Source organism: Aquarana catesbeiana, linkage group LG02 (genome assembly GCF_042186555.1).
Source record: "Aquarana catesbeiana isolate 2022-GZ linkage group LG02, ASM4218655v1, whole genome shotgun sequence".
NCBI lineage: Eukaryota > Metazoa > Chordata > Amphibia > Anura > Ranidae > Aquarana > Aquarana catesbeiana.
The window spans coordinates 328,279,630-328,301,475 of record NC_133325.1 but is presented as its reverse complement, the minus strand read 5'-3'; the positions used below and the strand labels follow the sequence as shown (position 1 = coordinate 328,301,475).

General features: G+C 43.4%; 1 protein-coding gene across 2 annotated transcripts in view; it reads left to right on the top strand.

The window, feature by feature from the left end:
- Positions 1 to 21,846, top strand: part of PRRG1 (proline rich and Gla domain 1) — a 78,029-nt gene that overhangs the window by 44,483 nt on the left and 11,700 nt on the right. For both annotated transcript variants that reach the window (XM_073614824.1, XM_073614825.1), the window contains one exon: positions 1,186 to 1,346. In XM_073614824.1, the coding sequence (XP_073470925.1) occupies positions 1,186 to 1,346 (161 nt within the window). The remainder of the gene's footprint in view (positions 1 to 1,185; positions 1,347 to 21,846) is intronic.

Sequence of the window (21,846 nt, the reverse complement as noted above, 5' to 3'; positions counted from 1 at the left end):
CAATGGGGAGGCAATATTTTAAAGTAGATGTATTGTTTAGCCTTCCATTCTACTTTAAGTGCAATACTGAAGTTTTAAGGTCCAAAATTAGTTTAGCTTATTTCAGCATGAAGATGAAGCGGAGACTTTATAAAAGGCCAGTGTTTTTTATAATCTGCTCAAAAGTGCCACCTTTCATTAGGGCTAAAGAGTGAATGGGAAATAGTTAATGGACTGAAATATTTGGTACACTACAGCAGCAGTCCCCAAACTTTTTGGCACCAGGGACCACTTTCAGGGCAGCAAATTTTCTCAGGGATGGTGGGGGGGGCAGATATTCAGTCTGTCCTCGGACCCCCTTCATACCACAACCTTCTTTATATCAGTGTCCTCAGTTCCCCTTCACATCACAGCCCCCTTTATATTAGTGCCCCTTTACAGTGCAGTCCTCTTCAGTGCCCCTTTGCAGTACAGTCCCCTTTACAGTAATGTAACGGAGACTGAACTGTAAAGGGGCACTGTAATGACTATTACAGTGCCCCTAGCAATCACAGCCTCCTCCATCACAGTGCCCCTGCCCTGCTGATAGGATGACGTTGATGGGACAGGAGACCCGGAAGCGGACACACATGCTGAATGGCACATCTGCACCGCAAGAGTTTAGTGGCGGCCGCGGTCTGATAGTCCTGTCCAGACCATGGTTGCCGCGCCCCTCCTGTACGTAGTGATCATCAACAGACCACAGACTGGCACCGGCCTGAGGGTTGGGGACTCCTGAACTACTGTGTGATAAAAAGGTAACCCTAAAACAGTCATAGGCACCAGCTTCTTTTTCCTTGTTCAGCTACTGTTTTTTCTGTACCCTTTTGCAGATTTCGTTTAATATATTTTGATTACTGGATTCTACTTGTATCAGTCTGTGTACTTTTGCCATAAAAAAAAAAATTGGGATTTTCTTGGCTGTTGAGGAATATTGCTGCATAATTCATCATACATTGGTTATTAGATTTATATTGCATAATATTTTGGACTTTGTATAGTGACATGAATATGGGTTGTTTAATTATAGTCCTCATCATGATAATCTGTACAATAAAAGTGCAAAGTGCTCCTGGCCGTTCATGATGATCATTTTTCTTTTATTTCCTCCTTCTTCACAATGCTTGCTTCTGTTCATCCTTACACTATTTTGCTCTTTGTTTCCAGTTTTTCTATCTGAAGAGAGAGCTAATTCTATTCTAAAGCGCTTCCCCAGAGCTAATGGGTTCCTTGAAGAGATCAAGCAAGGCAACATTGAGCGGGAGTGCAAAGAAGAGTTGTGCAGCTATGAAGAGGCGAGGGAAGCCTTTGAGAATGACGAGAAGACTGTAAGTATACTTCTGAGACTTGCAAGGCTCATAACTGGAGCAGTCACGGAGCAGCTAACTAAAAGCACATTTTTGGAAACAATATTTATATGAAATGACTCTGCTTTCATTTACTGTTGCTTGACAATATTAACCAAATTGATATTTCAGAAATACAGTGCCTTGCAAAAGTATTCTCCCCCTTGGTATTTTTCGTGTTTTGTTGCCTCACAACCTGGAATTAACGTGGTGTTTGAGGATTTGCATCATTTAATTTATAGAACATGCCCACAACTTTGAAGATGGTGTGTGTGTGTGTTTTTTTTGTTTTTTTTTTTGTTTTTTTTATATTGTGAAGCAAACAACAAATAGGACAAAATAACAGAAAAAGTCAATGTGCATATCTATTCACCCCCCTTTGTAGAACCACCTTTTGCGGCGATCACAGCTCCAAGTCGCTTTTGATAAGTCTCTATGAGCTTGCCACATCTTACCGCTGGGATTTTTGCCCATTCCCCCTTGCAAAACTGCTCCAGCTCCTTCAAGTTGGATGGTTTGCGCTTGTGAACAGCAATCTTTAAGTCTGACCACAGATTTTCTATTGGATTGAGGTCTGGCCTTTGACTAGGCCATTCCAACACATTTACATGTTTCCCCTTAAACCACTCAAGTTTTGTTTTAGCAGTGTGTTTGGGGTCATTGTCCTGCTGGAAGGTGAACCTCTGACTTAGCCTCAAATCACACAGAGTGGTACAGGTTTTGCTCAAGAATATCCCTGTATTTAGCACCATCCATCTTTCCCTCAACTCTGACCAGTTTCCCAGTCCTGACTGCTGAGAAACATCCCCACAGCACGATGCTGCCACCACCATGTTTCACTGTGGGGATGGTGTACTTTGGGTGTTGTGATGTGTTGGGTTTTCACCAGACATAGCGTTTCCTTTGGCCAAAAAGTTCAATTTTAGTCTCATCAGACCGGAGCACCTTCCTCCATACATTTTGGGAGTCTCCCACATGCCTTTTTGCAAACTCAAAACGCGCCATTTTGTTTTTTGTTGAAACTAATGGTTTTCTTCTGGCCACTCAGCCATAAAGCCCAACTCTATGGAGCGTACAGCTTATTGTCGTCCTATGTACAGATACTCCAGTCTCTGTTGTGGAACTCTGCAGCTCCTCCAGGGTTACCTTAGGTCTCTGTGCTGCCTCCATTAATGCCCTCCTTGCCCGGTCCATGAGTTTTGGTGTGCAGGTGTCTCTTGGCAGGTTTGCTGTTGTGCCATGTTCTTCCCATTTGGTTATGATAGATTTGATGGTGCTCCTAGGGATCATCAAAGATTTGGATATTTTTTTTATAACCTAACCCTGACTTGTACTTCTCAACAACATTGACCCTTACTTGTTTGGAGAGTTCCTTGGTCTTCATGGCAGTGTTTGGTTAGTGGTGCCTTTTGCTTAGGTGTTGCAGCCTCTGGGGCCTTTCAAAAAAGGTGTGTATATGTAATGACAGTTCATGTGACACTTATGCCCCGTACACACGGTCGGATTTTCCGATGGAAAATGTCCGATCGGAGCGTGTTGTCGGAAATTCCGACCGTGTGTGGGCTCCATCGGACATTTTCCATCGGATTTTCCGACACACAAAGTTGGAGAGCAGGAGATAAAATTTTCCGACAACAAAATCCGTTGTCGGAAATTCCGATCGTGTGTACACAAATCCGACGGACAAAGTGCCACGCATACTCAGAATAAATAAAGAGATGAAAGCTATTGGCCACTGCCCCGTTTATAGTCCCGACGTACGTGTTTTACGTCACCGCGTTTAGAATGATCGGATTTTCCGACAACTTTGTGCGACCGTGTGTAGACAAAACAAGTTTGAGCCAACATCCGTCGGAAAAAATCCTAGGATTTTGTTGTCGGAATGTCCGAACAAAGTCCGACCGTGTGTACGCCCTATTAGATTGCACACAGGTGGAGATCATTTCACTAATTGAGACTTCTGAAGGTAATTGGTTGCACCAGAGCTTTGTGTAGGCTTCATAACAAAGAGGGTGAATTCATACGCACATGCCAATTATCAGTTTTTTATTTCTGAAAAATTGTTTTATGTATATACTTTTCTAATTTTACTTCACCAGCTTAGACTATTGTGTTTTGATTCATCACATATAATTAAGATTAAAAAAACATTGAACTAAAGGCTGTAATGTAACAAAATAGGTAAAAAGCCAAGGAACGGGGGTGAATACTTTTGCAAGGCACTGTAAGTGTACATCAGTGGGTTGAAACCCCTACCAGCCTTGTGTATCTCTTGGAGAGAGACAAAATCTTCCCCTACATGAGACTCGGTTCACAAAGGTTTTCAAGAAGGATAGGGATTTTTCTTTTGGTTGAGTGAGTGTAATTTTAACATTTCATTGGACTTGTCTGAATATAATAATATGGATCCTCAACCTAGTGTGCTAGATGTGTGAAGTGAGTCTGTAGCCTTCTCCTATTGACATAATGAAGTCCTGGCCACTGTAAAATATCTGTGGCACTAGGGATTCTGTGGATGCCTTACCAGTTCCAGAAACCATATACAGGTGCATCTAAAAAAAAAAAAAAATAGAATATTATCAAAAAGTTAATTTAATTCAAAAAGTGAAACGCGTATACAGTTGTGCTCATAAGTTTGCATACCCCGGCAGAATTTATGGTTTCTTGGGCATTTTTCTGAGAATATGAATGATAACACACAAATTTTTCTTTCACTAATGGTTAGTGTTTGGCTGAAGCCATTTATTAACCACTTGCCGCCCGCCATATAGCAGAATGACGGCGGCAAAGGGGTTTCAATATCATATGACGCCTGCAGGATATTGAGCCGCTGTGCGCCCCCGGGGGCGCGCATCACGGCTATCAGTGTTGCGGGGTGTCAGTCTGACACCCGCAACACCGATCTAGGTAAAGAGTCTCTTTACCACGTTAACAGCCGCGTCCAATCAAGGCTGATCACGATGTAAATAGGAAGAGCCGGTGATGGGCTTTTCCTCACTCGCGTCTGACAGACGCGAGTAGAGGAGAGCCGATTGGCTGCTCTCCTGACGGGGGGTCTGTGTTGATTACTTATCAGCACAGCCCCCCCCTCGGATCCCACCCAGGACCACCAGGTATGCCCCCTAGACCCCCAGGGAAATACTAATCTGTGCCCAGGCAGCTGCCAATCAGTGCCCACTCACAATGCCTACCAGTGCCACCAGGGATGCCTATCAGTGCCCAGCAGTGCCCATCAGTGCCACCCATAAGAACCCATCTTTGCAGCCTTTCAGTGCCGCCTATCAATGCCCGTCAGTGCCACCCATCAGTGCCGCCTACCAGTGCGCATGTCAGTGCCCCTCAGTGCCCGCTCATTGGTGCCACCTCATCGGTGCCGCCTTATCAGTGCCTGTCAGTGCCGCCTTATCAGTGCTCATCAGTGAGAGAGAAAACTTACTTATTTACAAAAAATTTTAACAGAAACAAAAGCAAAACTTTTTTTCAAAATTTTCGGTCTTTTTTTTAAATAAAAACCACAGAGGTGATCAAATACCACCAAAAGAAAGCTCTATTTGTGGGAACAAAATGATAAAAATTTAGTTTGGGTACAGTGTTGGATGACCGCGCAATTGTCATTCAAACTGCGACAGTGCTGAAAGCTGAAAATTGGTCTGGGCAGGAAGGTGTATACATGCCCTGTATTGAAGTGGTTGATCAACTGTGTTTACTCTTTTTAAATCATAATGGCAACAGAAACTACTCAAATGACCCTGAATCAAAAGTTTACATACCCCAGTTCTCTTAATACCGTGTATTGCCCCCTTTAACATCAATGACAGCTTGAAGTCTTTTGTGGTGTTTGTGGATGAGGCTCTTTATCTTCTCAGATGGTAAAGCTGCCCATTCCTCTTGGCAAAAAGCCTCCAGTTCCTGTAAATTCTTGGGCTGTGTCTTGCATGAACTGCACGTTTTGAGATCTTCCCAGAGTGGCTCAATGATATTGAGGTCAGGAAACTGAGTTGGCCACTCCAGAACCTTCACTTTATTCTGCTGTAGCCAATGACAGGTCGACTTGGCCTTGTGTTTTGGATCATTGTCTTGTTGAAATGTCCAAGTCCCATACGCAGCTTCCTGGCTGATGAATGCAAATGTTCTTCCAGTATTTTTTGATAACCTACTGCATTCATCTTGCCATCAATTTTGATCAAATTTCCTCTGCCTTTGTAGCTCAAACATCCCCAAAACATCAGCAGTCCACCTCCGTGTTTCACAGTAGGAATGGTGCACCTTTCATCATAAGCCTTGTTGACCAAATGGTTTATGGTTGTGGCCAAAAAGCTCAATTTTGAGGCTTGTCTCTGTGCTGTTTGGCGTATTGTAAGCAGGATACTTTGTGGCATTTGCGCAGTAATGGCTTTCTTCTGGTGACTCAACCATGCAGCCCATCTTTTTTCAAGTGCCTCCTTATTGTGCATCTTGAAACAGCCACACCACATGTTTTCAGAGAGTCCTATATTTCACCTGAAGTTATTTGTGGGTTTTTCTTTGCATCCCAAACAATTTTCCCGGCAGTTGTGGCTGAAATTCTAGTTGGTCTACCTGACCGTGGTTTGGTTTCAACAGAACCCCTCATTTTCCACTTCTTTTTTTTACCACTTCAGCAAACACTATCGAGAGGTTTATTCAACTTTACGTTCATTTTCTGTCTCCTTCTCAGTTTCACATCATTGTGGTATTTTCTTTCTTTTTTTTCCCCGTATAAATTCTTTATTAAATTTTTTTTTTTTTTTTTTTTTTTTTTTTTTTAAACTTTAGCCAAACAGAAAGCGAGAAGACATTTAAGCATTGATTAAACTACCAAATATAATAAATAAGTGAAGACAAGTAGGAGTTCAATATAACAACACAAAAAACAATAAAGTAGGGATAGAGGGCTTCCCCCACCAAGCTCATGCGTCCAATTCCAGTGTTATACAAGTTAGTGTGTATACCTTGATTCCTTCCTTCTTTCACCCTTCCCTCCCTCCCCCCCTACCAACACCCTACTCCCCTACCAAGAAGCTTGTGTCTTCCTACAAGGATTTTTACAGACTATACTTCTATTAGCTATAATTTATCTTATTAAGATAAGCAACCCATAGCTCCCATTTTAGTCTAGTATTCCATTTCCCTAAGGAACTGACTGTTCTATTAATTTATCCCACTCCATTATATTCTTTAATTCCTATTAAGGGCAGCCCATTTTTACCAACCAAGACCTCCATATTCTATCGAATTCCTTAAAATTGCCTCTCTTTATGTACTCTATTCTTTCCCTGCAGAGGGTTTCATTTATTGTGGCGATCCAGTCTTTTACTGTAGGGGGTTCCTTTGATTGCCATCTTAATGCAATCGTTTTCCTAGCTTGGAACAAGCATCTCAAAATTGCCAGTGTGGTACTCTTCCTCTCCCCCTGTACCCATCTATACCCCAAAATACATAAAAATTATATTGCAAGACTCCCACTTCGTCCAGGAATTGATGCAAGCGACTCTCTTCTCCATGAAAGAGTCCGTACGGGAAATCTATCCAACTTTCTGTCTAATATCTCATTAAAATCTCCTACCACTATAATCGGCACCCCTTCTTTATCTAGCAGAAATTCATTCAATCTAAACATAACATCCAATTTAAAAGGCGGAGGGATGTTTATATTTGCCACAACATACATACTATTGTCAATTGAGCAGTACAGAAAAATATATTGGCCCAACTTGTCTATGCTGGACTACCTGCAGGAGAAGTTCACCCCTGTTTTCACCATAACGCTTACCCCCCTACTATAGGAGGAGTAAACCGAATGGAATTGACATTGGTATTTCCTCAACTGTAGTTGTTGGACTGTATTTTTAGTTTAGTTAAGTGGGTTTCTTGCAGGCAGACCAATTCTGCGCCATAACTCTCCAACATGGAGAATACTGCCATCTTTTTGAGCGAGGTCCCCAGTCCCCTGACATTCCAGGATCCTATTTTAAGTGTTTTAGCTTGCATCAAAATATCCAGAAATATATACCGAACTGCAGGATGTATCTATTTAAAACCAAATTCATTTCTAATTGATACTTCAACTTCCCTCTACCATACATTATTTTAAAATGTGTAATCCGTGTTGCGTCTACTTCTAATATCATTAGTGATTTTAAATGGCATGTCCAGCATAACCAACCTAAATAAAGATATACTCAAAGATAATTTCATGTGGGTTACAAATACCTTTTTCCTATAATTATAACTTTGTGTGTAAGCCTGGATCCAACAAACGTGATTTCAAATAGTGTTCCTTCTTACTGTGAGTACATTTAAACCAAGCTTCCCCAGTATCAGTGCTTGAGCAATACCTATGTTACCTCCCTGCTCCCACCCCCCTCCCCCGCTCCCCCACCACCTATCTAGGTAACCCTCCCCCTTTCTACCCCCCCTACCCCTCCTCCCTCCACCCTACTCCCCCCCACCACCTAACTAGGTGACCCCCCTGGGGCTTTTGAGTGACCAATTCCCACACTACCTGTTCCACATATTTACTCCCATATTTCATTCCCATCCAACATTCCCCATACAACAACTGTGTGTAGCTACCCCCCCCCCCCCCCCCCCAAAAAAAAAAATAAAAAAATAAATTACATCCTAAATCCTAATATATCCTATATGTATTTCACCCCTCCCACCCCCCTACAGAATATCTAAAATTTCTCCTTATTTTCTTCCAGCCACTTCTCCACCCCCGCTGGGGATTCAAAAATCTGGGTTCCCCCCAGAGCTGTTAGGCGTAGCCTTGCTGGGTAAAGAAGGGCATAAGTCAACTTAAATTTTTGTAAAGTGTGCTTGGATTGTGTAAACTCTGCTCTACGTCTCTGAAGATCTGGTGAAAAGTCAGAATAAAATTATATTTTGGAGCCATTGAAAAAGATGTTTCCCGCCTCCCTTTTTCCGCAGCAGCAACACTTTATCCTTATAGTTAAGAAACTTCATCACTAGTGGTCTAGGAAATCCCCCTGCTGGGGGGCGCCCTAAAGGGGACTCTATGAGCTCTTTCAATCAAGACCATTGTTGAGAATGATTCTTTTCCAAAAAGTTCAGCCAGCCACTTTTCTAGGAACTCTATAGGGTTAGCGCCCTCACTTTTTTCAGGCGGGCCCACCAGCCTCACATTGTCCCTTCGACTCCTATTCTCCATTTCCTCCATTTTGGATGCCTGCTTGGATATCTGTTCCTTCATACTTTTCATTTATTTTATTAATGGGGATATATCATCTTCTAGCTGGCTGACCCTTCCTTCCAAGGCTGTTGTTTTCTCTGCTGTTTTTTGTAAATCCTGTCTGACCAGTATCAGATCCTCTTTCACTCCCTTCATCTGTTCGCAGAGATCTTTAAGTGATCTGTTGCATACACTCACTGCCATAAATACATCTGTTAAAGTTGGCTCTTTCTCTGGGGGTAAGGTAGGGTCGGCTGTTACATCTGTATTTACATTTTGCTCACTTGGCCCCTGACCTTTATTGCTATGTATTTTTATTGACTGAGCCAGCGGTGCTGCAACAGATAACTGGGTCTGGCTCTCACTCTGGCCCTGGCTTTTTCTATCCGATGCTCCCCCCTGTTGTGTTTTACACTGCGACCCTTTTTTGGTAGGGTCAGAGCGGGGGTGTGTGCATATTGCTCCAATTTCACTGCTGCTGTTTGCTGAGAGTTTTTCTCTTTGGAGGATCGTAAGTGTTGCATCATGTGCTCTTTAACAGGGGGCCATCCTCAACCAATATTCCAGTACAAAAACAATAGAAAAAAAAACAATACAGCTGCAATTTCTTCCCCTAGTGTTAGGGTACGCACAATCTCCGTACTGTTCACTTATCTACTCCATATACCCAGACACTAGTACAATAATTGAAATAATTAGAGCAATGTCCAGCACCCTATAGTCATATGCACCTTTGCTGATACATCAATTAGTGGTGCCCACCCATCGAGCTTCTCAGTTGGCACAATTTCTGGGACCGTATTTAGTAATATGATCTTATCTATACACAGCTTTACTGGAATAACATTTAGCAATATAGGACAGTACGCAAAATATTACATCTATCCTTTACTCACGCGTCCCTTTTGTCTGTTAAAGGATATCAGAGGATTAGGCAATTAGATGGCATAAACTCTTCAACTCTGAGAGGCTCTTGAGGGCTCTTAAAGTCTATTCTTGGAGACTTGACACCAGCCACTTCACAGGGAAAGTTCCACTGGGCGGCACGCTCCCCCCAGTAACTCAGTGTTTATCCCGTATGCCGTATACTATGGACATCCGTAATACTTATTGCCCCTTTTGGAAAGCCTCCGGTTCCTTTTCGGGGGTGAGCGAACAAGCGGTGACCTCCTGCATGCAGCCAGCACTCGCCGCACACCCGCCGCTTACAGAGAACCTCTCAGCGGCGTGTGACGTCACTCCCGGCTGCTCTTTGGCACACTCAGCTGCTCAGGAAGGATCGGGGGAATCGGGACGTCCTCGGAGTCCCGAGCTCTATCTAAAGCGCTGTCCAAAGGGGAGAAGCAAACCGCCCAGCATCCGAACACTCAGCTCTCTCTGCTGCAGCAAACACCGCCAGGTATATCTTTATCAGGAGGAGGAGAGGGAGAACACACACCGTCCTCTCACTCCATACCGCAGCTCACCACACAAACATACATCCGGTAGAACAGCCATGTGTTCATTCTTCACTGAGAGCCCTTGCACACTGGGGCGGTTTGCAGGCGCTATTGCGCTAATAATAGCGCCTGCAAACCGACCTGAAAGTGCCGCTGCTGTGTATCCAGTGTGAAAGCCCCGAGGGCTTTCACAATGGAGCGGTGCGCTGGCAGGACGGTAAAAAAAGTCCTGCCAGCAGCATCTTCGGAGCGGTGAAGGAGCGGAGTGTATACCGCTCCTTTACCGCTCCTGCCCATTGAAATCAATGGGACGGCGCGGCTATACCGCCGGCAAAGCGCCTCTGCAGAGGCGCTTTGCGGTGGTATTTAACCCTTTCTCGGCCACTAGCGGGGGGTAAAACCGCCCCGCTAGCGGCCGAATACCGACGGTAAAACGCCGCTATTAATAGCGGCGTTTTACCGCCGACGCCGCCCCAGTGTGCACGGGCTCTTAAGCATCCATTTTCCACTTCTTGATTAGAGTTTGAACACTACTGATTGGCATTCTCAATTCTTTGGATATCTTTTTATATCCCTTTCTGTTTTATACAGTTCAACTACTTTTTCCCGCGGATCCTTTGACAACTCTTTTGCTTTCCCCATGACTCAGAATCCAGAAACATCAGTGCAGCACTGGATGAAAGATGCAAGGGTCTGTCAGGAATCCAGAAACTCATTGACCCATTATACACACACTAATTACAAGCAACCAGATCACAGGTGAGGGTGGTTAACTTTAATAGCCATTCAAACTCTTTTGTGTCAACTTGCGTGCATGTTATCAGGCCAAAATCACCAGGGTATTTAAACGTTTGACAGGGTCATTTGGGTAGTTTCTGTTGCCATTATGATCTAAAAAGAGTAAACACAGTTGATTGATAATAAATGGCTTCAGCCATACACTAACCATGAGTGAAAGATGTTTGTGTTATCATTCATATTTTCTGAAAAATGGCTAAGAAATCATAAATTCTGCCAGGATATGTAAAGTTATGAGCACAACTGTATTCTATAGATTCATTATACACAGAGTGTGATATTTTGCATGCTTTTTTCTTTTATTTTTTATAATGTATGGCTTACAGCTAGTGTAGTGAAAACCCAGGAATACAGTATCTCAGAGAATTAGAATATTCTGAAAGAATGCCCTGGCTGGGTATATAGCCACAAGTGTCTTAGACCTCCCGTAACAGGAGGTCTTAGGAGCCGGTAAGCAGCCATTTTATGAGGTGGAGGTGTTTTCTCTGAGCTGTCATGATTTCTTGGTGAAATTATCCATGAATAAGGGATCCTTCGGATATCCCATATATCCCATACTATATGGACTTTCTTGCTTTTTATGCATATAGATTTTCTTCATCAATTATTCACAATTTTATTTTAGCGCAGTTTATTTTTGATTCATTGTTTATGGTGTGTATCTCACATGAAAATTGCCATTTCCACGGTCACATTCATTTTTGTTATCAGTCACACATTGGATTCTTTTTGATAGTGCTCTATTTTTTTTGATTTGATTTTAATTAATTTAAAAGATCTGTAAAGGTTTCCTGAGCCTTTAAATGGTCTCTGTCTGGTTCAGTAGGTTACACAATCATGGGGAAGACTGCTGACTTGACAGTTGTCTAGAAGACCATCATTGACACCCTCCACAAGGAGGGTAAGCCACAAAAGGTCATTGCTAAAGAAGCTGGTTTTTCAGAGTGCTGTATCCAAGCATATTAATGGAAAGTTGAGTCGAAAGAAAAAGTGTGGTGGAAAGAGGTGCACGATCAACAGGGATAACAGCAGCCTTGAGAGGATTGTGAAGCAAAGGCTTTTCAACAATTTTGGGGAGATTCACAAGAAGTGGACTATGGCTGGTGTCAGTGCTTCAAGAGCCACCACACACAGACTTATGCAGGACATGGGCTACAAATGTCGCATTCCTTGTGTCAAGCCACTCCTGAACCAGAGACAATGTCGGTGTCTTACCTGGGCTAAGGAGAAAAAAAACTTGACTGTTGCTCAGTGGTCCTTATGCTTCTATCTGCTGACCAGCTTTATGAAGATGTTGATTTCATTTTCCAACAGGACTTTCCACCCGCCCACACTGCCAAAAGTTCCAATACCTGCTTTAATGATCATGGTATCACTGTGCTTGATTGGCCAGCAAACTCGCCTGACCTAAACCCCATAGAGAATATGTGGAGTATTGTCAAGAGGAAGATGAGACACCAGACCCAACAATGCAGTGATGGCTTGCCTCATACAGGTATCCTGCCTGCTGATATAGGGGGTCAACAAAGCCAACAAACGGTGAAATACGGGGTCCGTCATCCGGAGAAAGTTCCTGAAATCATCAGGATTTTTCTCATGGATCTCTCGGAGCAAAGGCATATGACAGAACTGGTCACGCTGGAGCAACCAATTCTTGATCCATGAACTCCTCTCCACCCTGTTCATGGACTGGACTTGTGTCAAGGTCAGGACCCCAACACCAAGCCCCCGCACAGCACGAACTCTACGAGGAGTACATATACGCAACATGGCTAGAAAACGGTCGGCTGCTCAGAACGAAGTAACAGAACGCACTGACCAAGTATTGAGAGCATACTATACTGTACATGGACATACTTTTTCAGTAAGCCAAAATTTTAGTATAAAATTTTTAATTTTTTTTTTAATTGGTCTTATGTAATCTAATTTTCTGAGATACTGAATTTTGGGTTTTCACTATCTGTAAGCCATAATCATTAAAAGAAAAATGCTTGAAATGCATCACTCTGTGTGTAATGTATCTATATGAGTTTCACTGTTTGAATTGGATTACTGAAATGAATAAACTTTTCGATGATGATCTATTTTTTTTTTTTTTACCTGTAGGTAGCGTATTGTTCATTATGCAGCCAACCATGCAGTTCCAAAATATTAGGTTTGATTGGATTTGGCTTTTGAAGGGTCATTCATTTCACAACTGACCAGCAAATTAAATTGTCCACCAATTCACCAATTCAAGGGCATTCATTGTGAGATATCTAAACCCAAACTCTGTTCTATTAAAAGACCTCAGCCTCTGATTAGTCATGTTTAGTAGCAGCAGGAAGAGTAGAAAGTGAGGACCTATGGTGGAGGGGGTGGTGTTGGCAGGGAGGGACCCCTCCTAGATTTCCTCAGACATACAAGAAGACGGTCTTCTATAGTGTTCAGCTATAATTCAAATATCACATTTTAATAAGCTAAATTTGAATTACGGGAGCCAATTTCACACCAATGTGCATTGTAAGTTGGCCTTGCAGTATTCAATGGCTTCCCAGGCCCATAAAGGATATCCTTGTCTTATGTGGTAGATAAAAAAAAAAAATCTTGATCAGCTGAATGTTGATTGCACAGCTATCTGTGGTGTGCCTTCTTAGAGAAGTATTCTGTGCAAACAGACTTGTGTGCAAAAATCCTTTTACCTATAAGATCAATTTCAGTTCCCTTCCCTCCTCCTAACCCCTCTCCCCTCCTTTTTTTTTTTTTTTTTTTTTTTTTTTTTTTTATAGTTGCGTTATTTCAAATGTCTTATGGCTGGCCATGTGATGCACAGTGTGCTCTCTCCTTCCTATCTTGTTGTTCAGCAATGGGTGGTCCTCAGCGAAGAAGGGAGCTTTGCTGATGTAAAAATTTAACTTTCTTTTTCATACATCATGGGACACAGTCAAGCTAATATTCATTACCTGCTGGGGTTATACTCCATCACTAGGTGAATGGACACTGGTAGACCAAAGGTCTTCAGACAGGAAGTGATCCTCTATATAACCCCTCCCATACAGGAAGCACTTTAGTTTTTTACCAGTGTCTGCAAAGTGGATGGCACGGTTTGTTTTGAGCTCTCTGAGCTCCAGGTCTCTAGTCCCACAAACTGTAACAAAAATGAATCAAGGGATTGACCGATCGGATCCATTTGACACAGGCTTTTATGCTTGGATAAATGGTACCCGAGCCTCGCAAAGAAGACTCAAGATCCTGCGAGGTTTTGCCTGTAATGTGGCCTCCGGGCGCTGGACCCTGCAGAGTGGAAATCCTGGACACTACAGCGCTAAGGCATTTCCTGCAGGGTGCTGTACAGATCCAAGCCAGTGGACCCGAAACATGAAAGGGTACCCAGTCCTTGAAGGTCCAAGTGACAGGAAGCTGCCGTGAAGGGTGAAGATTGGGCCCTTAGCTTCTAAGTGGCCCTGCGCCTGCATGGGTAAGTGAAACCCCTTTTATTTTATTATTGTGGGGTGTCCCAGTGATTGTAACAATCAGTCAAGCTAGCTAAAAGCTGGACACCTGTGTGCGGTGACCATACGGGGGAGTTCTGGGCTAGCTGTGGGTGTTTGCAAAGTGTACCTTTTTTTTTTTTTTTTTTTTTTTTTTTGCTTGTGTCTGGCTGTTTTTTACCTGTATGATGGCGCATGACTGTGCACCATTTCGCCATGGCACACATGCGTTTGCACATGCGCCGTAGCCTTTATCTGGGCGCACGAAGATTCACGTACGCCCGCTCGCCAGGACTGCGCACATGCGTACGCATAAAATGTTCCGGCGCACACCCAGCTTATTTAAGCTGTGCAGGCCAAGCATGCAGTGTTAATTTTAGTCTTAGGACTAAAATGGCATTTTAGTTTTAGTCCCATTTTAGTCTTCTGCAATTGTTTTTTAGTTTTATTCGTATTTAGTCGACTAAAATCTCCAGTACATTTCAGTAATTGCAATTTAGTTTTAGTCATAGTCTTTTGACTAAAATGGCTTTTAGTTTTAGTTGTATTTTAGTCATCTCAATTGTTTTAGTTTTAGTCGACTAACATAGTATTCATTTTAATCGAATAAAATGTTTTAGTCATATTAGTCGACTAAATGAACGCTGCCAGCATGTGATGCTTCCATAAGGCAGCTGTGGGACACAGAGCAGGCTCTGAACAGACACTTGCAGTGGTTCATTTTTCCTTACCCGGGTCACATGAGTCACCAGGTGTTGCTTGGCAGGCTAAAGGTGCTTAGCAGGATTGTTGCATAGGGGCTTGGTGAGCCCTATTAAGGGGTCTCCCTTTTGAGGTGTTTTAACTACACCCAAGTACTCTTTGTTTGCGGCATTGAATGTTTTCCAAAAAGAGGAGTGGGACTAACAGCATAGGGGAGTGCACACCTATGTCATCAGTAGTTCCTGATGAACCTAGTCGTATCCCTAGTGTTTTATCCCCTGAAAGACCAGAGGCTCCCGGGCAATCCTGAGCCGCTGCATCTATCTGGTATTGTGCCTACAGTCAACACTGCTGCTTCACCCTTTATCACTAAGGATGAACTGTCCTCAGCCCTAGCTAGGTTAGAGCACAGGATTGCCGGCATGATTGCCTCCATCCCGCAGGGTGGCAGGAAGCATGACAGATCCCCCTCCGCAGAGTCTCCTAGTCTGGAGCAGGAATGAGTTGAGGATGGGGAAGAGCTGAAAGCTCAGGATTAGGTGGAGTGCCCAGCAGATGAGTCTGCTTCCGAGCAATCTGGACAAGATATCCAGTCGATGTCTGCCTCTTAGTCGCAGAGGCTTTTGATCCTGACTTTGACCGAAATGGTTCGTTCTGCCTTTAAGTTGCCTCTTGCAGAGGTGACTGAGTCCCTCTGATCCTCTTTGTGATCTCTGAGACCTTTTCAGGTCACACAGACTTTCCCGCTACACCCCCTGTTGGAGCAGGCGGTGTATGCTGATTGGGAACATCCTAACAGGACTTTTTTTTGCCTCCTAAAAGGTTTTCCCTTTTTATATCCCATGGATGAAAAGTTTGTTAAAAATGGAGCATGCCAGCAGTAGATGCAGCAGTCTCTTCCTTAAACAAGAACTTGACTTGTCTGGTAAATAACGCACAGGGCTTGAAAGACCCTGTTGACAAGAGATTGGAGTTATTATTAAAGACTTTGTTTTCTTTGGCCAGTTCAGCTATTCAGCCAGCTGTTGCAGTAATTGGTATTTTTTTTTTTTTTTTTAATTTATTTTTATTCAAATTTTCCTTATAAGACACAAAGACATAAAGACATATACAAATTGGTTGTCTAGCTTGTTCAGGTAATATCGCAAGTACATCAGGTAAAAAAAAAAAAAAAAATGAAAGGGAAAGAAAAAGAGAGGAATACATCCATGCAATACAATTTTAACATGTAAGTGAAAAGGGGATTTTTGGAATTTTTGGGCCGCCCCCCCACTGCCCATAAAGGCCTATACCTATTAACTAGGAATTACATTTAATCGTCGATTCTTGGTATCGTAACTGAAGCTAGTCCAACATTAGTAAGCAATGTTCATTTCCTCCAGCCACCCACTCCAAACCTTATTAAATTTCAATTGGCAGCCTCTATTAAGATAGGTATCTTTATATAGTGGAAGATTATCGTTAACCAAACGTTTCCACTGGACATTTGTGGGGGGATAGGGCTTCTTCCATTGAAATGTTATGGTTTTCCTAGCGTAAAATAGAAGCAAGCCAATCATCGTGCGTTTAGCTACAGCAGGAACTAATTTTTTTATAAGGCCCAACATACAAATCTCCATAGACAGTGGTAGATTAGTGGATGCAATTTTATTGATTAGGCCTAGTACCTCCCCCCAGAATTGTTGTATCTTTGGACAATGCCAAAAGATATGGGAAAAATCTCCGGGGGTGTAGCTACATCTCCAACACTTAGGGGAGTGGGCAGGATTTATCAAATGAAGTCTGTGGGGAGTGAAATACGCCCGGTGGACTATTTTAAATTGGACTAACTTGTCACGTATAGAGACTAGCGAACTAAAAGGGAAGTCCCAAACACCATCCCAATCTTCGCCACTCAAAGCTGGAATGTCACGCTGCCAACGGGACAAAAGGCCGTCCAACGGAGGCAAGGACTCATAGATTAGATGCTGATATATGTGAGATATAGGTTTTTTTGTACAACCGGATCTAAGAGTAGTCTCCAGTTTAGACTGTATTAATATACAGGACGAACGTGGGAATTGGGCTTCGAAAGCATGCGAAAGTTGAAGATAACGGAACTGATAGTGCTGCGGAAGATTATACTGGGAGGAAAGCTGACAAAAAGAAAGCAGTGAGGTGCAAGACACCACTTGTGAGATTAATTTTATACCATATCTAGTCCATATCTGGGGGTCAATAGATTTGTAAAAATGTGGTAAATTGGGGTTTAGCCATAGGGGTGTATTAGGGGAAATTCCCATCTGGCTGTGTTTTTCAATAGCCAAGCCCATTTTCCAGGCCCGTAAAGTAGTAAGCATAGACGGAGTTAATAAGTGTGGGGCACATGGGCCTCTGTAAATTAGGTATTGAAGAGATTCCCAGGAGCCTGCCACAGTGGCCTCCAAAGCGGAGGCCACATTGGTTTTATCAGGATTTAGCCACCAGACCACTGTCACCAGCTGTGTCGCCAAAAAGTACTTATAGCAATCTGGAAAGGCCATACCACCCTGCGATAGTGGCCTCATTAATGTAGTTAACTTATATCTCGGTGGTAAGGAGCCCCAGAGAAACTCTGAAAAGCGTTGGTTTAGTTTAGTAAAGAAGGATTTAGGAATCCACTGCGGGGAATGGCGGAATAAATATATGAATTTGGGGATGACCTTCATTTTAAGCAAGTTGACCCTTCCCCATACCGATAGGGGGAGATTATTCCATGCCTTGAGTTTAGCTTTCATATCCCCCACTACCGGATCCAAGTTTAATTTAAGAAAATCTGAGGCTTGTGCAGAGACACAAACCCCAAGATATTTAAAGGAGTCAACCCACTTTAATGGGCTATCTGGAGAGGATGTCAATTTGGCTGCTTGATCTATTGGAAATAGAGTAGATTTTGGCCAGTTTACCCGGAGGCCCGTTACCATGGAGAAAGTGTTGAGGAGTGACAGAGCACCCTGAAGTGATGGACCCGCGTCCCCCAAAAATAAAACCATGTCGTCAGCATACAGGGCTACTCTCTCCTCCAGCATGCCTATCCTAAGCCCCTTAATATGAGGCGATGTACGGAGAGCCTCTGCAACTGGCTCTATAGCTAGAGCAAATAGAGCCGGAGAAAGAGGGCAGCCCTGTCTAGTTCCCCGAAACAGTTGAAATGGAGTTGAGAGTCTGGAGCCCAAACGAATCGATGAGATGGGACACCTATAGATCACCTGCAACCATGATATAAACCGTAGTGGAAAACCCATTCGACGTAGAGTCTCCCACAAAAAGGGCCACTCCACAGTGTCGAATGCCTTTTCTATATCTAGTAGGGCAATAGCTCTGGTACCGGAGTTATTGTGTTGGGCATGAATATTGGTAAAGAGTCTCCTAAGATTAACGTCGGTTGACCTTTTAGGCATAAATCCTGTTTGATCAGAGTCAATAACCGAAGGTAATAATGGATATAGACGGGTAGCCAGCAGTTTGGTTAAGATTTTCAGGTCATTATTCAATAGGGCTATTGGCCTATATGAGGCACATAGCTCTGGGTCCTTAAGGTCCTTATGGATCAAAGTAAGATAGGCCTGGTGCATTGAAAGGGGCAGATCACCCTTGGATAGGCAGAGGGTGTATAATTGGGCCAGGATGGGTGCCAAAAATGCTGCATGTGCCCTATAAAATTCTATAGGAAGACCATCCGGCCCTGGCGCCTTGCCCAAAGGGAAGGACCGTATAATTTTTAAAACCTCTAAGGCCGAAATAGGGCGTACCAACGATTCTCGTTCCTCATTCGACAGCCAGCCAAGTGCTAGTGGATCTAAAAGGTTTTGCAACATCTCTGGCTGGAAGTCGGGGGGAAGAGCAGAGGTATAAAGAGTTTGGTAAAAGGCTTTAAACATTTGTAAGATTTCTACCTGAGAGGTCACCTTATCCCCAGTTGAAGACCGCAGGCCCGAAACCACTGTGGATGGATATTCATGCTGTGCCAACATGGCCAGGAAACGACCATTCTTGTCCCCCTGTTCAAATAGTCGCTGTCTAACCTTTATGCATATCCAATCTTGTAACTTCCGTTAAATGTAAATTTAGTGAACTGCGGGCGGCATTTAATGCGTCAAAATGAGCTGCTGTAGGATCTGTACTATAGATTAATGTTTGATCCTCTACCATCTGTTGTAACCTGTAAGTTTCCCGGCCCTGCTGTTTCTTGACACTAGCGATAATAGAGATATATTGCCCTCTTGTATAGGCCTTGAAGGTGTCCCAGACCGTCTGTGGGGTCGAGGAGCCTTCATTAAGTTCCCAAAACTCAACTAGTCTGGGTGGGATAGTGTCAGCCACCTCAGGGTGGGAAATCCACTGTGCCCCCAGCCTCCACAGGGCCGCATCTCGGCGTGCAGGCGAGCGAAGCTCGATTACCAGTGGGCTATGATCGGACAACCCACTGGGTAGGTATTTAGCCCCTATTACATCCGTCAACAGGATTGAATTAGAGAAGGCTAGGTCAATCCGTGAGGCAGTCCTATGTGAGGCCGAAAAGCATGAGTATGCCCTAATAGCCGGGTGTTTCCATCTCCATATCTCCTGTAGCCCCATTGCCTGTGCCCATATAGATAGTTCAGAGCTATAGTTTTTTGATGGGACTGGTCTGTCCAAATCTGGGGAGATAGTAGAGTTGAAATCCCCCATCACCAGCAATTTCGCTGGATAAAAAGGAGCTGCTTTTTCCAAAACCTTATATAATAAATCATGTGTAAAAGGTGGAGGAATATAAACATTTATGATTATATATCGCTGAGACCAGTGTGAAAACACCACCATTGCAAACTTGCCCTGGGGGTCCGTGCACACGTCCTCAATAACACAGGGGAATTTCTTGTGTATTAGGATTGAGACCCCTCTAGCATAAGAGGAGTAAGTCGCATGGATGGCCCTCTGAATCCAGGGTTTTTTTAGAGTTAAAACCTTGCTGCCTGTGAGGTGGGTTTCCTGTAGGAGAATAAAATGTGGAGAGTGGGTTTTTAGATATCTCATCAACAGTGCCCGTTTAAATTTAGAATTAAGACCTCTCACATTCCATGAAAGGACCGAAAAGGTTTCAGCTAAGGAAGTGGCCATATAGGTTTAGGAAGCCATGGCCAAGTAAAATGACTAGGGAAACACCATTTGGGGTAACTCACAAGCAGCAAGATTTTTACAATATACCATGTACCAGCAATGTTAATTTTTAAGGCAATTTTTGAAACAAGCTTATACAAACCATGACAAAGACCAACATAAAACAACAAAAAAATATATATACCCAAGCACGAAGTGCTTATCCGTCTAAGTCCCATCTCCTCTCAAAAAACAAAAAAAGGAGGAGGAGAGTTGGGATTAGTTTTCTCCCAAAAAAAAAGAACACACACGCAAGCTGCAACTGTATTGCAACTATATTGCAGATATACCCCTAAAAGGGGATATCGTACTACTACTACTATTTGTTCAGGCACCCTATGGCCGAACAAATATATAAAAAAGGAAAAAAGGAAAAACCTATCCAATACCTATCCAAAAAAAAAAAAAAAAGGGGACGGGATGGGGAGAAAAGGGCAGGAGGGGGAAGGAAAAAAAAAAAAAAAAAAAAGGAAGAGAAAAAAGGAGACAAAAAAGGAAGCAACAGAGAGTAATTGAGGTGGGGTTGGGTTCTAATTTTCTAACTCTTGGCTCTTAGTGTAAGAGATATAGTCCAAGTCCAAAGGGCTGAGCATTCCAACTCCAAATAAAGTACATTTATCTAAGCATTCATTAAGAGACCACAGAATAGCAAGAAAATTTTAGACACTATAAGGGTGCACTATAATGGACTATAGTAGACTATAGTAGACTATAGTAGTAAGGATGGTACAAAAAAAAAAAAAAAAAACACATGCGTCACCCACGGCCATCTAACCAGGATATAGCGGCCTCCGGATTGGTGAAAAAGAATGTTCGGTCCCCGTCTGCAACTCGAAGCTTGCTGGGATATAATAAGCTAAATTTAAGACCTTTATCCCTTAGGCGTCTTCTGACCTCTGTAAAGGCCCGGCGTCGCTGCTGGACTTCAGGGGAGTAATCAGGAAACAACATGATTTTTGCATTATTAAACCGCAGTTCTTGTTTATCTCTAGCTGCAGCTAATATCTTATCTCTGTCTCTGAAATTCAAAAGTCTCAATAAAAGAGGCCTGGGAGGATTACCAGGGGCTGGAGGGGTTGGTGGAATCCTATGCGCCCTCTCTACCACGAATGTAGGGGGCATAGCAGGTAAGTCCAACAATGATATAAGAAAGGATTCCACAAACTCAGCTGGTTTATTACCTTCTGTTTTTTCCGGTAGGCCTACGATCCTTAGATTGTTTCTCCTCATGCGATTTTCTGTGTCTATCGACTTATCTTGTAGGGCTTTTACCTGCAGCTGCAAAGCGCGAAGGTTCCTGGAGTCTGCACTGGTAATGTCCTCCAGTTGTGAGATCCGACTCTCAGCCTCTACGAAGCGGGATCTAAATTTGTCCATATCATGCCGAATTAAGCTGATATCTGAAGCCAAATGGTCTATTTTAACCATCACCTTTTCATTTCCAGCTTTAATTGCTGCCAGCAGCTCAGCATGGGAGGCCGCGTGAGAGGCTACAGGTGGAGACGGATCAGGGAGCGTCTGCGTGCTAACTGACATGTTTGGTATGGGAAGCCTCGGAGGTAACATCGCGGCGGCGGCAGCAGGCACAACAACAGCAGCAGGCTTAGCAGGCTTAACAGAGCCAAGAGCAGCGGCAGCAGAGGCGGCAGGGGTGGTGGTGGAGACCGCAGGCACTGTGGAGGACCGGAGCCTACCCGGAGATA